We start from the raw sequence: 15,177 nt of genomic DNA, 5'->3' as shown, positions 1-15,177 counted from the left end.
TCACGTGGGCTTCAGGGACCTTCCCACAGACATCTCCTCTTTCCAAAAGAAAAAATACAACTGACCAACCCTTGTGATTCTTATTGTGACTGCAAGATGCCCTTCAGCAATAACCATCAGCAAATTGAAAAAAATAAAGGTTTAGTACTTACAGGACTGAAAAGTACATAGCATACCTGGGGCCACACAATGACATCATAGGTAGATAAAAAGAGAATACCTTATGTAATCAAGCTGGCTAAAAGTGAATTATCATAAAGAGTTTTTTAAAAATAAGTTTTAATATCAAGGGGTGCCTGGGTGGCTCAGTCTCTTAAGCATCCAACTCTAGATCTTCTAAGTTCAAGCCCTGCCTTGGGCTCTGAGATGACCACACAGAGCCTGCTTAGGATTCTCTCTCTCCCTCTGCCCCTCCCCACTCATGCTGTCTGTCTGTATGTGTAACTCTCTCTCCCGTCTCTCTCAAAATAAATAAACTTTTTAAAAAAGCTTTAATGGGGCGCCTGGGTGGCTCAGTCGGTTGGGTGACCACCTTCAGCTCAGGTCATGATCTCACTATTCTTGGGTTCGGGCCCCACGTTGGGCTCTGTGCTGACAGCTCAGAGCTTTGAGCCTGTTTCAGATTCTGTGTCTCCCTCTCTCTCTTTCTCTCTCTGCCCTACCCCCACTTGCTCGCTTGCTCTCTCAAAAACAAACATTAAAAAAAAAAAAAAAATTCCATAGGACTGAATGAACTGATGAGGATGATTATAATTCTTATGACTTTTCATTAGTAACACTGTTGGTTCTTTAATGTTGTTTCTTCCAGATTTAAGGAAACCTCTTCTCTTAACCTATCTCCAACTTACAGCAATTTGGTAAAATATACTTTTGAGAACAAACTTTTTCTCCTTACCTGATCCCTCCAGAATTAGAAAACTCTCAGTGAATATTCTTATTTTTATGGCAATGTAATTATCTGTATAAGTTCAATAAGGATCTTTCTCCTTCTAACAGGACACGATTGGAAACATTGGTTATACTACCAAACTTTCACTAGAATGATGTATTTAAGACATACATATGTAGATATAATAGTTAAAAAACTAAGGTTAACTTTGTGGAATCAATAAAGCCCCATGGAAAAATCAGTCTGGCACCCTGCTTACCAAGTTCCCAACAGCCTTACCAGGTGAGTAAGGAAGGTCTCCTCCTGGCAGGCCTAGGAACCTCAGGGTATTTTAGGAACGTCAAGAAGAGAGGAATTCACCCAAATCTATACATATTGCAGGCAAAGCCTAATGGCAAGTTTCTTGATTGGCTTCATAGTCTCAAAAGGCTTTTAAAAGTTCAATCTGAGATTCCTTATGAAAAGTTCCAGGAAAGCAGATTTAAATGTCTATATGGTCAATCACTATTCTTGCTGTACTTATGTATATAACCAGGCCTACTTTAATGAGACTATACTTATTTTTTTTTTAATTAGCCTTATTTTGATTATCTCTGAAAGAAATGGGGGTGATTGTGAGAGAATGACTGTTTCAGTAATATAACTTTGTGGATATCACAAAGTTAATGGTCTCTGAGGTTTTATTTTTCCACCTCTAAACTGGACTGGATCCTGAATTCTTCTAGTTTCCTCCAATATTTGGCTATAACTCTCTAAACTAACATTTCCAAATGTTCTCCCACCCTTCTGACTTGGAAACACTGAGAACTAAAACTGCCCTTTCCCAAAGTCATGCAAGCTAACGTGGAACAACTTGACATCAACTTCAAAGAAATCACACAACAGCTCATGCATAGACAATTTTGGTGCCTGTTGCTGCGTGGGCCACTCAGAAAAGATCACCAGAGACATTCAAACTGCAAACCAGGAAAATCTAACAGATTGCCACCGTCTGCCCTCACTCCATCTGAAGATGCTTTGAGTCTGACATCTAGAAATCTTCTCAACTGACTGCCTTCAGAACTCACAAACTGGGATTATAATCTTAATCTGTCAGTCTGGAATTTCCTGGTCAGCACTATCTGCCTGATAGACCTCTGCCTTCCCCCAAAGGAAGGTGATCTTGCTTGAAACAATCTACTCTTTGACAGTAACTTCCTTGTCATGCCCCCTTCTGCCTTGCCTTTCACTTTGTACAGCTCTTAGGAGCTCCTTTTTATTTGTTAGAGATGCTGCCCAATTCATAACCATGAATAAAGCCAGTGTAGATCTTTAAATTTACTCAGTTTTTTTTTTTTTTTTAAACAGGCCTAACTTGAGGAACCCACCTGCACAACCACTTCCTGAAATAAGACACAACACTTTAATTAAATTGAGTTATTCTCAGGACCAAGAGATTGGTTCCACTGAATATGAAACAATCTACCAACACAGGACAGGCTCAAACCTATTTATACCATGGGGCACCTGGATGGCTCAGTCAGTTTAGTACCCAACTCTTGATTTTGGCTCAGGTCATGATTTCAGGGGTCATGAGATGGAGACCCACATCAGGCTATGCTGACAGCTCAGAGCCTGCTTGGGATTCTCTCTCTCCCCCTCTCTCTGCCCCTCCCCTATTCATTCTCTGTCTCTGTCCCTCCCTCTCAAAATAAATAAACTTAAAAAAAAAAAAAAAAGCAGACTACTTATTACCCAAATCCATGAACAGATTTCCAGGGCTAGCCTTCAAGATCACTGACCCATTTTCATGGCTGGACTCTTTCAAGTTTGGGACAATGGCTACAGACTGGATTTCAAACTATTGCCTGTATAATTATTTAACCCTGACTTTTAACATACCAACTATCAGGGCAGTTAACATCCTCATCATTGACTCTGGCATCACAGGGTAGATTGTCGTGTAAACCCTGACAGTGGCTCCCACCATCCCTTTCTCATAATGCAGGTGGCTGATTTAAGCCGGGATTGCTGAGGCATCCACTTACTTTAAAGATGACTATCTTGAATAAACACATAGGCAGCCAAATGACTAGATAAAGTGTCAGGCCACGTTCCCTAACTGAGACTCCTTTGTTTTAGAGTTCTTGGTTGATTTCAATAACTGGCCATTTTGGAACACTTGGTTTTTTGTTTTCCCTTTTCTCTCTTCCGGTACTTTAAGTTCCCGCTCTTATTTTTTAAATTCACCCGTGAAACCCTTGATCCCCACCCTCAAGCAGAACTCCAGGCCTGTCCTAGCTTGCTCCCTCTCTACCTGTAACCTTGCTGTGTGCTCACTGGTGTGTCTTGTGAGCTTCAGGGCTTATAAGGAATAAATTGTTTTTCTTTCAAAAAGTTTCCTGAGGGTCACTGCTAAAGGGAGTCCTGCAATCATATTAAGAACCATAAGAACATTGGTTTCAAAACGGGACAGGTCTGTGGGAAGCTCACAGGAGCCCAGGTGAGTGTCCTGAAGCATTTCTAACCACAGCATTACCACCGATAGGCTGAGATAGCACAAAACACGCATATACCAATTACATTAGGATGTCTGGTATTAGAAGCCAAATATCAATGTTACTTAGATATTATTTTATTTAAACTTATTATTTTAAAACATTACTATTAGGCTGAGATGGCACAAAATGGGGTGTGACTTAAGCACTGTGATTTTTAAAAGCTCTCCAGGCAGTTCTAATATGTAGCAGAAATTGGAAACAACTGACCTAAATAAGATACTTATGGAAACACCAGTAATTCATGATTTAAATATGAAAGAAAAGGTTATACAGTTGAGTAAACACTCAACTGTTTTCTAAAAAAAAAAAATCAAAAATTAACATTGACGTTGACAAGTGGCATGGAACTAACAATGACAGAAGATTAGTGGAAAGAAAACATGAATTAAAAAGTCTGAGTAGTCAAGGCATTAATTCTTTATAAAAATTCCTTATAAATTCCACTCACTGAAACTTGGCATAAAGTGTTAAGTTTAAACACTTAAAAGTTAAAACCATAATATGTCAGAAATTACCTTACCTTGAGGCGACTTTTGCGTAGTGCTGGAACAGATAATGCCAGAACACACACACACACACACACACACACACACACACACACACACACACACTTTCGCGTAGTGCTGGAACAGATAATGCCAGAAACACACACACACACACACACACACACACACACACACACACACACACACAATCACCAGGGAAGTACCATGCTAGATACAAATAGAAATAGAGTAAGAATAGGAAGCAGTGATTTAAGTCCAGCAAACATTTTACTGCGAAAAAAAAACACAAAACCCAATATGCAAACTTTAACCGCTGCTGAAGTTTTCAGTTTATGCATTAGGCTGGAGAAAGCAAGAACTTTTCAAAGATAGGAAATGTAAACACACTCGCTGCCAAAAACTCCCCTTTCCGAATAAGGATCCCACTATTCTGAATTCTTATACGTAGCACTTTAAAAGATCCAAACTGCAAAAGCCTTCAATAATTGCAATTATTGATCTTCAAGGGTCTCGACTTAATCAGGATCTTTAAGTTTGGTGCCGATCAGGCGATAACACATCTAAGGAAAATGAACACAAGTGACGAAGGAGATCGAAGACATAGCGAAGATACTATTATTCCACCTAAAAAAAAAAAAAAATCCTCTTAGAGGACCATACCAGGGCCTTTACATCTCAGTGAGTATGCATTTCTGTTTCACGGAGTCTCGGCCCAACGTCCTCACCAGCTACTACTATAGCATAAAATTAACAGACAAAGCATGAAATGTCTGAAAACGGCGATACAGAACGGTTCTCAATTCTTACCAATGTGGCAAGCACCTGGAAGAACTGCCAATCACGGACGCCGAAGATGCCGGGCTCGCCGTCCACTGGAAGGAAGATGAAGAAGTCCTGAATACCCCCTCTCCGGAAGCGGACCAGTCGGTTTCGAGAGATTTATTGCCGGTGATGACGGAGAAACGGACCACGGGTCACAGACGACCCTGCCCAGGAGGGTAGCCACCGCACTGCCGGGCGGACCTAGCCAGGCTTTGAGCGCTCAGCAGCCAGACCTTGAAAAGCAGATCAGACAGCGCGCGCGCAGCAAAACAGCCGTTGACGCGTCTGCGCACTGTACCCCTTCCGTCCCCCGCTCCGCCCACCGAGGAGCTACAGTCACACGGGAGCCGCCACTTCCGCGGGCGCGTGCGCAGTGGCGGGTCGGGCGCGTGCGCAGCCCCCGCTCCTTCCAGGCTGGAGCTTCTGCAGCTCACGCTCCTCCTCCCGCTCCCCACCCCCCAGCTCGCCGCGGCCCGGTACCAGCGTGTGGTCCCGTGAAGGGAGCCGTCGGTGCCTCGTGCTCCCGGGACGGCCGTGGTGCGCGCTTGCGGTGCGTAGCACTAGCCATGGCGATGGATCAAGTGAACGCGCTTTGCGAGCAGCTGGTGAAAGCGGTGACGGTCATGATGGACCCCAGCTCCACCCAGCGCTACCGCCTGGAAGCCCTCAAGGTAGACGGGGTCTGGCGCCCCGGGCCTGCCCCAAGTCCCTGCCCCAGCTCCAGCGGTCCCCGCGCGGCCCCAAACCCTGCTTGTTCCCCGCCCACGCGGCCCCTGGACCTCCCATCACAACCGCGGGGGACCTTTGCCTTCCCCCTCCCCGCCCTCCGCGCCTCTTCTCTTGGCTTTCTCTGCTAGCCTCGCCTGCCCTTCTCTCGGGACCCTCCGGTTCCTTGCTGATTCTCATCTCACCACCACTTTCCACTGCCCTCTCCTCTCCTTTCCCTACTTCTCTTCACTCCTGCCCGCACCAAAGCCGGATGCTTCTATTTTATTATTGCCCTAAACTCCACACACCGTAGCCTTCCCGTGGCGCACGTGCCCGTGTCGTCCCCAACACCAGCTACATTCTTTACGGTCTCCTCTGCATTAAACATTTCCTTGCACCCTCTTGACCCATCCTAGCTGAGCTTCAGTCCCTCTAGGGCCACTTTACTTGCATTCGTACTCCTCTTACTAATCCTCTTCTGTGTCTTGGGGATTTCTGGGCTAATTCTCACACACCTTCCACCCATGTTTTTTCAGTGTGTTCTATTCTCGGGTAATTTTGCGCAAAGATGAACTTCTACCACTTACTTTGCATTTTTAACAAGGGCGCTTTGGTTTCCTGAAAGTAGTTTTTCTTGAATCCGGATGCTCAGGTCCTGGGACTTATTCCTGTGTTGCAGTTCAGGAATGCTAATATAAATTGGGATGCTAATAAATTGCAGACTTATTCGCGCATCACACCATGTTATATGGGATGTGAGAAAACACTTGTGCCGCGTATATATTTTTTTTCTTAAGTTTTTATTAATTTCAGTTAAGTGCTGTGTATATTTTAAATGATGTGACTTTATAGAGTGAACATCACTTGAGAAAAACTTTACTTTTTAAAAAACATATAGATGTATGCCACAGGATTTAGAATCAAACAGTTGAGTTCTATTTATTTGCTATGAAATATCAAAAATAGACACAAAAGTAAAGGGAATACTGCAATGATCTTGTGTATACCTCTCACCTAAATTCAAGAGTTGTAAAGAGTTTGTCGCATTTGCTTTATTCCTTCCCCCAAAGTTTTTATTAATCTTTAAAAAAATTTAAATGTTTTTAATGTTTATTTTTGAGAGAGAGTGCGTGTGCGCGAGCAGGGGAGGGGTAGAGAGAGAGGGAGACACTGAATCCGAAGCAGGCTCCAGGCTCTGAGCTGTCAGCACAGAGCCCCATGCAGGGCTTGAACTCACCAGCTGTGAGATCATGACCTGAGCCGAAGTTCCTGAAGTTCCCGCATCCGGCTCTGTGCCGACAACTGGAAACCTGTTAGGGATTCTCATTCTCTCCCTCTCTCCCTCTCTCCCTTTCTCCCTCTCTCCCTCTTTCCCCCCCTCCCCCACCCCCTCCCCTTCTTCACCCCTGTGGGTGTTTTCGGTCTCTCAAAATAAATAAGCATAAAAAAGAGAAACTTTATTTTTAAAAAAAATTTTTAAAGTTTGAGAGAAAGAGTGCATGAGCAGAGGAGGGGAAGAGAGAAAGGGAGAAACAGAATCCCAAGCAGGCTCCGAGCTGGCAGCACAGAACCCAGTGCGGGGCTTGAACTCGGGAACTGTGAGATCATGACCAGAGCTGAAATTAAGAGTTGGATGCTTAACCAACTGAGCCACCCAAGCACCCTTAAAATTGAAGATGAATTTTTTTTTTTAATCCCACTTTCTCTTGGCTCCTAAGGGAAATACTAACTTTTCTTGTTTCAGTTCTGTGAAGAGTTTAAAGAAAAGTGCCCTATCTGTGTCCCCTGTGGCTTGAGGTTGGCTGAGAAAACACAGATTGCCATCGTCAGACATTTTGGCCTTCAGATCCTGGAACACGTTGTCAAGTAAGGAGCTTTTAGATGGTACCACCAAACTCTTGAGAGAACATATCTTTATTTCTTTTTTTTTTTTTTTTTTTTTATTTATTTTTTTTCAACGTTTATTTATTTTTTTGGGACAGAGAGAGACAGAGCATGAACGGGGGAGGGGCAGAGAGAGAGGGAGACACAGAATCGGAAACAGGCTCCAGGCTCTGAACCATCAGCCCAGAGCCTGACGTGGGGCTCGAACTCGCCGATCGCGAGATCGTGACCTGGCTGAAGTCGGACGCTTAACCGACTGCGCCACCCAGGCGCCCCATCTTTATTTCTTATGGTAACTCATAGAGCTAATCTTTAGGTGAGTAGAAAAGAACAATCACCGTGAAGAAAGGAATGTTCTCCAAGAGATTATCACAGCCTCCTGAGAGCTCTCATTCAGGACTTAACTTTCCTCTTCCTCAGTTCTTTCATCCACGTAAAATACATGGTACATACTAAGCATTCTACAAATGTTAACTGGTTCTGCCAGCATTTATTGAGCTCCTGTTGTGTGCCAACAGACTTCAAGGTCTTTTTTGGAAAAATACAGTGTATAAGTATAATTACATCTCTGATTAGGCATTGTGCTTTTAATTTTTTTTTTTTAAGTTTGAGTGTGTTCCTTCTCTGAATGGCAAATCCAAAGGAGGATTTATATCACAAAAACTGAAAACCCTTCCTAACTTGAGTTTCCTATCCCTCCCGTGTCTATCATAAGAATCACCTTTCAAGACTTTGCCACAGTTTTTGTGGGATTGTACTATTACTTCGTAAGCCAGCACCAAAAAGAAAAAAAGGAGTTAGTGGTATCAACATTGTATTTTCTGAAAAGCAACTACATTTGTTGCAATTGTCTCAGGTGTATATTTGCTTTTGGCCTGTCAGTAAAATCAAGCCCCGCCCCCCGCCCCCCCCCTCCAATCTGTGCACAAACCTTGTGTGAATTTCAGTTAGTGGACCACTGCCTATTTCCCAAGGCATTTTTCTTTTTTTTTTTTTTTTTTCAACGTTTATTTATTTTTGGGACAGAGAGAGACAGAGCATGAACCGGGGAAGGGCAGAGAGAGAGGGAGACACAGAATCAGAAACAGGCTCCAGGCTCTGAGCCATCAGCCCAGAGCCCGATGCGGGGCTCGAACTCACAGACCGAGAGATCGTGACCTGGCTGAAGTCGGACGCTTAACCGACTGCGCCACCCAGGCGCCCCCCCAAGGCATTTTTCTGTTAGCATTTTGGTTGGGTATGGACTGTTATTGTCCATTCTTTGAAGGGTACAAAATCAAAAGTATAGTTTCTTAGTGAAATTGCCAGCATAATATAACGCAAAATCAGAGCTATTAGAGAAAACTTCTAATGTGATTCTCTTGACTTTATGCATTTTGGTGGCCAGGTTTCGGTGGAACAGCATGTCTCGATTGGAGAAGGTCTATCTGAAGAACAGTGTCATGGAGCTGATTGCAAATGTAAGGAATGAGTGGTTGTTTGGAAGACTTGTGTTTCAAAGGTAGTTTAGACTAAGTGTAACTTCTTTAATGTAGCATTTATGTAAAAATTCACTAGTTCTACATAGGTCAAACAGCATGCTTGACAGGGCAGAAGAGATTAAACATTTTCAACAAATGAACATAATTCTTAGTTCTAAATTAGGTTGCACTTGGCTGTTTGTTTCCTTTCATTCCAAACTGGACTACTGTATGGTTCTGCCAATATAAAATATGCAGAATGAATTTGTGTCAGGAGTTAGAATATGATTTTAAACATGGTTAAAATCCATAGCTTTTTTTTTTTTTTTTTAAACACACATGGCATGAAAAGTTGAATTCCCGTTATTTCATCTCCAAAATCAGTGCCTTTATTCACTGGGGTGCCTGGCTGTCTCAGTTGGTAGAGCATATGACTCTTGATATTCGGGTTGTGAATTCGAGTCCCATGTTGGGTATAGAGGTTACTTTAAATTCTTAAAAAAAAAAAAAGAAATTCTCTTCAGGGCACCTGGGTGGCTTAGTTGGTTGAGCATCCAACTCTTGATTTTGGCGCAAGTCATAATACAGGTTAATGGGTGGGATGGAGCTCTGCATCAGGCTCTGCACTGAGCATGGAGCCTGCTTAAGATTCTCTCTCCCTCTCCCTCCCTCCCCCCACCACCCACCCACCCTCTCCCTCCCTCCCCCCACCACCCACCTACCTTCTCCCTCTCTCCCTCCCTCCCCCGTACCCACCCTCTCCCCCTGTCTCTCCCTCCCTGCCCCCCACCCACCCTCTCCCCCTGTCTCTCCCTCCCTCCCCCCACCCACCCTCTCCCTCTCTCTCCCCCTTCTCCCCTTCCCACCCTCTCCCTCTCCTCCTCCACCCCTGTCCCACATCCACATGTGCTTGCTTTCCTCTCTAATAAAATATGAACGTTTTTAAAATCGCTTCAGAGTTATTTATCAACTTAGGATTTATATTTTGCTAGTTTTGGGGAAACTTGATGGGAATCCTAATTCATTAATTTTGATATCAAACTTTATTTTTGTATTTATTTATTTAGAGAGAGAGAGAGAGAGAAAGTGCATATAGGTGCATGCAGGGGAGGGGGAGAGGGAGAGAATCTTTTTTTTTTTTTTTTTTTTAATGTTTATTTATTTTTGAGACAGACAGAATGTGGGTGGGTTGGGGCAGAGAGAGAGGGAGACACAGAATCCGAAGCAGGCTCCAGGCTCCGAGCTGTCAGCACAGAGCCTGATGCGGGGCTCGAACTCAAAAGCTGTGAGATCATGACCTGAGCCGAAGTCGGATGCTCAACCGACTGAGCCATGCAGGTGCCCCATTCCTGGGAATAGTTTTTCTGTGTCTTACAATGCTAGAACTATCAGTCACATGTTCAGTTGCTTCTCCTAATTCTCTCATTTTATCAGCTGCTTATTGTCCTCATTTTTGTACTCTTCACGTTGGCGCTCTTACAAAATGAAAGTCAATATGAGAGCCTTTTCACTTGGTAAAGGAGAACAGTAATGTCTTCCTTGCTCTGTGTGACAGTCATTTTTTTAGCTGATGCAACCCTCACTTAAGCTTTAAGTGGGGAAAATGATTCGTGAGAATGCAGGGCAGGTGACTCAGACCTGGAGAGCAGGTTTTATTCTGTTTAGTTTAAAAGGAAGCCTGCTGAAGTTCTGTATACTTTCACAGCCCAGGTGGTTGGTTTTTTTGTGTTTTTTAAATTCAGTCTTACAGACCTCTTACTGTCTCCTTTTGTTTTTCAGGGAACACTGGACATTTTGGAAGAGGAGAACCATATTAAAGATGTTTTGTCTCGAATTGTAGTAGAAATGATCAAGCGGGAGTGGCCACAACACTGGCCTGATATGCTAATAGAATTGGATACTCTTTCTAAACAAGGGGTATGAAATATAGCTGTATCAATTCAGTTTATTTTGGAGGGGCTCTTTTGGAGTTCATTTTGTCAACAGAAAAGAGTCTTTGGGCTCACCCATAGTGAAAATGATGTTTCTATTTAATTTAATTACTTTATTTCTTTGATCTAGGAAACACAGACAGAATTAGTGATGTTCATCCTTTTACGACTGGCAGAGGACGTAGTGACCTTTCAAACCCTGCCCCCTCAAAGAAGAAGGGATATCCAGCAAACGTTAACCCAGAACATGGAAAGAATATTTAGTTTTCTACTTAACACACTTCAAGAAAATGTAAACAAGTACCGACAAGTGGTAAGGGATACCTCACCTCCCAAAAGTTCTATTTTCTTTTAAATGTTTATTTACTTTTAGAGAGAGAGAGAAAGGGTGTGAATGGGAAGGGGCAGAGAGAGAGGGAGAGAGAGAATCCAAACAGGCTCTGTGCTGTCAGCACAGAGTCCGACACAGGGCTTATTCTCAAAAATCATGAGATCGTGACCTGAGCCAAAAACAAGAGTCAGACACTTAACCAACTGAGCCACCCAGGCACCCAAACTTCTATTTTCTAATATGAGTGGGATTTTGTTTGTTTTTCTAAGTTAAAAGTTCAGCGAAAGAAAACCATCAAAAGAGAAACAGATGACAGGAAAACCTGGAACTAATTTTCTAAGAAACTCAAGTCAATGAGTTTCCATATCTATTTTAAAAACAATAAGAGGGGTGCCTGGGTGGCTCAGTCGGTTGGGCGGCTGACTTCGGCTCAGGTCATGATCTCGCGGTCTGTGGGTTTGGGCCCCAGGTCGGGCTCTGTGCTGACAGCTCGGAGCCTGGAGCCTGGAGCCTGTTTCAGATTCTGTGTCTCCCTCTCTCTGACCCTCCCCCGTTCATGCTCTGTCTCTCTCTGTCTCACAAATAAATAAACGTTAAAAAAAAAGATTTTTTAAAAAACAATAAGAAAATTCTTAAATCAGTATAAAAATGATTAATTCTTAGCATTTAAAATATTTAAAGCCTGGATTTCTGGTAGGTCAGATGCCCTGTTTAGTTCTGGTCCCTTTTGCAGTGGAAACTGCTGGGTTTTATTCCTCTTGACTATATGATTTTCGGTACAGGTTTACCTCACTACCTGAAAGAAGTTCCTTTGAAACCTGTTGTAAGCCCAAATGGCATAGTATGAAGAAATTACCATTAATTTATGTGGAAAATTTTTTGAGCATTCCCATGCCAAAAGAAAACACCTCTCGTTGGCTTTTCTGACATCTTAGGACACGTCTTGCTAACAGATGCACAAAATAATCACAGTAAAGCACAGATGCCCACAGACAGTCTAAAGCTGTAGCTGCTTGACTGAGATGCTGACTGCCATTCTTGGGGAAGGAACTTAGTGGTGCCTCTATAAGGGCTTGCTCTAACAAGGCTAAAAGTTATTCTCACTTTGTAAAAGCAAATAATCCTCTTCAGATTTCTTTCAGTTAGAGAAAACAGGTATTAATGTGGGTCATTAAAAACAAAGTGGCATAACACAAAATTTTGAAAAGTGGGAAATACCTGTGTTCTATTCTTCCTGATAAGGTATCTCTTCTGCAGAAAAGGGCAAGCCAGATCTATCTTTCCAGCCGTTGTCTTTTTTTAGTAGAGAGCTTTCAGAAGAATGTCATGTAAAAGTTAATGTAGTACAGTAGTTCTCAGCAAAGGACGGTTTTGCCCCCCACATTGTCACAACTAGGGGTTGCTACTGGCATCTAGTGGGTAGAGGCCAAGAATACTGCCACACATTTTATAATACACAGAATTGTCCCTCACAATAAAGACTTATCCAACACAGAATGCCAAAGTATTGTGGTAAAACCCTGATCTAGAATTCTTGTATGTGTTTTTTTCACAAAATAAACACATTTCCTTCTTTTTTTTTTTTTTTTAAACATTTTATTTTTGAGAGAGAGACCAAGGCAGAGTGTGAGCGGGGGAGGAGAGGCAGTGAGAGAGGGAGACACAGAATCCAAAGCAGGCTCCAGGCTCTGAGCTGTCAGCACAGAACCCCACTTGGGGCTTGAACCCACAGACTACGAGATTATGACCTGAGCCAAAGTTTGACACTTAACCAACTGAGCCACCCAGGCACCCCTCATTCTTTTGTTTTGTTTTGTTTTTTTAAGTTTTATTTATTTATTTTGAGAGGGAGAATGCACACAGGGGAGGGGCAGAGAAAGAGAGAATCCAAGCAGGTTCTATGCTGTGAGCACAGAGCCCAGTGTGGGGCTCCATCCCACAACCCCAGGGATTGTATCCTGAGCTGAAACCAAAAGTTAGATGCTTAACCTACTGAGCAACCCAGGTGCCCCTTCGTTGTATTTTTAGAGAAATGGTAGATACTGACACAAATGAGGAGAAGGTACTATGAGCTGTTGGGGTGGGGAGGAACTCAGTAAGTACCTAATATATGCTGTATACTTGTTTGCACTTTATGTGGTATTTAATCCTCAAAACAACCCTGGAAGTATAGTCTCCATTTTATAGATGAAGGTACAGAGAATAATTATTGAAGATTCCCTAATGTTTGTGGTGGAACTCAAGTCCCGTTCTTTACACTAGAATGACCCATTTCCCCCAAAATATCTCCCCAAGATTTTTCAAAAGATACCAGGAAAATATTTGCATTTAGAAACTTATTTATATTGAGAGTGAAGGAGGTATTGTTTTCATTTTCCCCTAGGAGATCTGATCTGTAGGAGAAAGGGAACACATTATGACCCCTTAGATGCTCTAGCAGTCTAGCCAACATGCCCGAGCTGAGACATTAGAAACATACACTGGTGTTTTTCTTTAGCCTCAGTTTCAGTTCCCTCCATCTACCAGGCTACCACTTGTGTCCAAGACCAGAGCACAGCCAAGAGCCATCTTTTGTACCTGGAACAACTTCTTTTGCTCGAGAAGTTGCATCCCTTCTTCCGTCTCTTCTCTCTGTCCATCCCTTCACCTTCCCGATTAGGCAGTTGGTTGAATGTTAGCAGTGATCAGATGAGTAAGCTCGCTCTCCCTGGCCCATGACCTGGCCCCTGAACTGGTCTGAGGGGAGCATAAAGGGTCAGAGTGGGAGTGAAACATTTTTGGAGAGGAAAGACTAGACTTGGCTATTGTTGCTTGGATTCCTTTTCCTTCTTGGGCAGCATCAGTAGATGTTGGTAAGAGGGTTCTACCCGTCTCCACCCATTAACACCTCTGCTCAGTCACTGTTGACGAAGGTTTAATACTTGTCCTTTATTAACAAGTGCATTTTTAAAAGTTGAGACAAGGAATTGTGAAACAAATCCTTTATAATCCTAAAGGCAGTGAGTTTTCAGGTACTTCACAAGTTGTTATTCCTGCTTCTCTTCCCCTTCAGCTCCCCTTCAGAAGTTTTTTTGGAAAATAATTTTGTGTGCGTAAATCATTAGCATTGTGTAATATTTGTAGAATTGGACATGGAAGGGTAAAAATCAGTTATAATTGTACATTTACTGAACAGATGTTATTTTTGTCTAGCATGTAATATTTGTGATTGTAATATCCATATATACATGGTCATAACTTGTATTTAATTTTGTTTCTTGTTTTTTGTCCATTTACATTATTTCAGTATACTTTTGCTAGGTATAATTTGTTTTTATTTGAATGTGGAAAAAATGCTCATGCTTTGTTTTAAGCTAGATTTCTTTCATCACTAGCACTGTTGATCCCTATTTTCATCTGTTATATTTCTTTGTAAGCCGTGTGTTTTGAAACTATCTTTGTGGACTTTATGTTGTAACATCTGTGTAAGCTCTTTAAGTACTAACTTTTTGTCACACTGCTAAAATAACCTTTCTTTCTTAGGGGGAACATCAGCTATATGTTCTTAGTAAAGTTGTATTTTTTTCGAAGGTTGAAAGTTGAGTCTGTATTTAAAAAGTCATTATTCAAGGGACTTCATTAAGTGGGTGGAAAGTTATTACATAGCTTTTTGCTCATTAAAAACATTGGATTCTTATACTTCTTTTCTTTCAGAAGACAGATAATTCTCAGGAATCAAAGGTAAGAGCTCTTGTGGAGTTGGAAGGAGACTTCTTTGAGGCTTTCAGGTACAGAGATGCATACACCTAGTGGAGGGTGACCTCAGCCTTGGTTTGTGTGATCTTTGAGTTATGGTAGAAGGGAGTTAAAATTATAATATTTTCAGTTTATCAGAGGAGACGAAATGGCCACATGTGCGATATGGTCTTATTGACAGACATTGAGAATGCTGTTGTTTGAGAAGTGGTTGTGTGTCAGACCTTCGAGTTCCCCGTCAGTTGCTGTTACATGAGTACATTTTCTAAAATCATTTTCTTTTTAGAATTAGAAAATAGAAGGAGCTCAGGTGTGACCATAGCCTCTTTGTCTGTTAGTGAGGACTTAATGATCAAAAGGTACTTCTTTTC

At 42.4% G+C, this 15,177-nt stretch overlaps 2 protein-coding genes across 4 annotated transcripts in view; one reads left to right on the top strand and one right to left on the bottom strand.

Annotated features, from left to right (window-relative positions):
• POLH (DNA polymerase eta) overlaps positions 1 to 5,064 on the bottom strand; it is a 41,919-nt gene extending 36,855 nt beyond the window's left edge. Inside the window, exon 1 of the mRNA XM_043591489.1 lies at positions 4,743 to 5,064. The gene's annotated coding sequence lies outside the window, so the exon portion shown is untranslated. The remainder of the gene's footprint in view (positions 1 to 4,742) is intronic.
• A 64-nt stretch (positions 5,065 to 5,128) lies between these two features.
• The window catches only part of XPO5 (exportin 5), a 49,678-nt gene continuing 39,629 nt past the window's right edge, over positions 5,129 to 15,177 (top strand). For 2 of the 3 annotated variants that reach the window (XR_006298937.1, XM_043591487.1), the window contains exons 1-6: positions 5,129 to 5,428; positions 7,210 to 7,331; positions 8,737 to 8,809; positions 10,589 to 10,726; positions 10,871 to 11,053; positions 14,765 to 14,791. Coding sequence is in view for 2 of the 3 variants with exons in the window: in XM_043591487.1 (XP_043447422.1) it covers positions 5,324 to 5,428; positions 7,210 to 7,331; positions 8,737 to 8,809; positions 10,589 to 10,726; positions 10,871 to 11,053; positions 14,765 to 14,791 (648 nt within the window). In the remaining variant the exon portion in view is untranslated. The remainder of the gene's footprint in view (positions 5,429 to 7,209; positions 7,332 to 8,736; positions 8,810 to 10,588; positions 10,727 to 10,870; positions 11,054 to 14,764; positions 14,792 to 15,177) is intronic. The other variant, XM_043591488.1, reaches the window with a different exon arrangement.

The sequence above is a fragment of the Prionailurus bengalensis genome, chromosome B2, assembly GCF_016509475.1.
Source record: "Prionailurus bengalensis isolate Pbe53 chromosome B2, Fcat_Pben_1.1_paternal_pri, whole genome shotgun sequence".
Taxonomy (NCBI): Eukaryota; Metazoa; Chordata; class Mammalia; order Carnivora; family Felidae; genus Prionailurus; species Prionailurus bengalensis.
The sequence above is the reverse complement of the archived record's forward strand: the minus strand, read 5'-3'. Positions and strand labels throughout refer to the sequence as shown.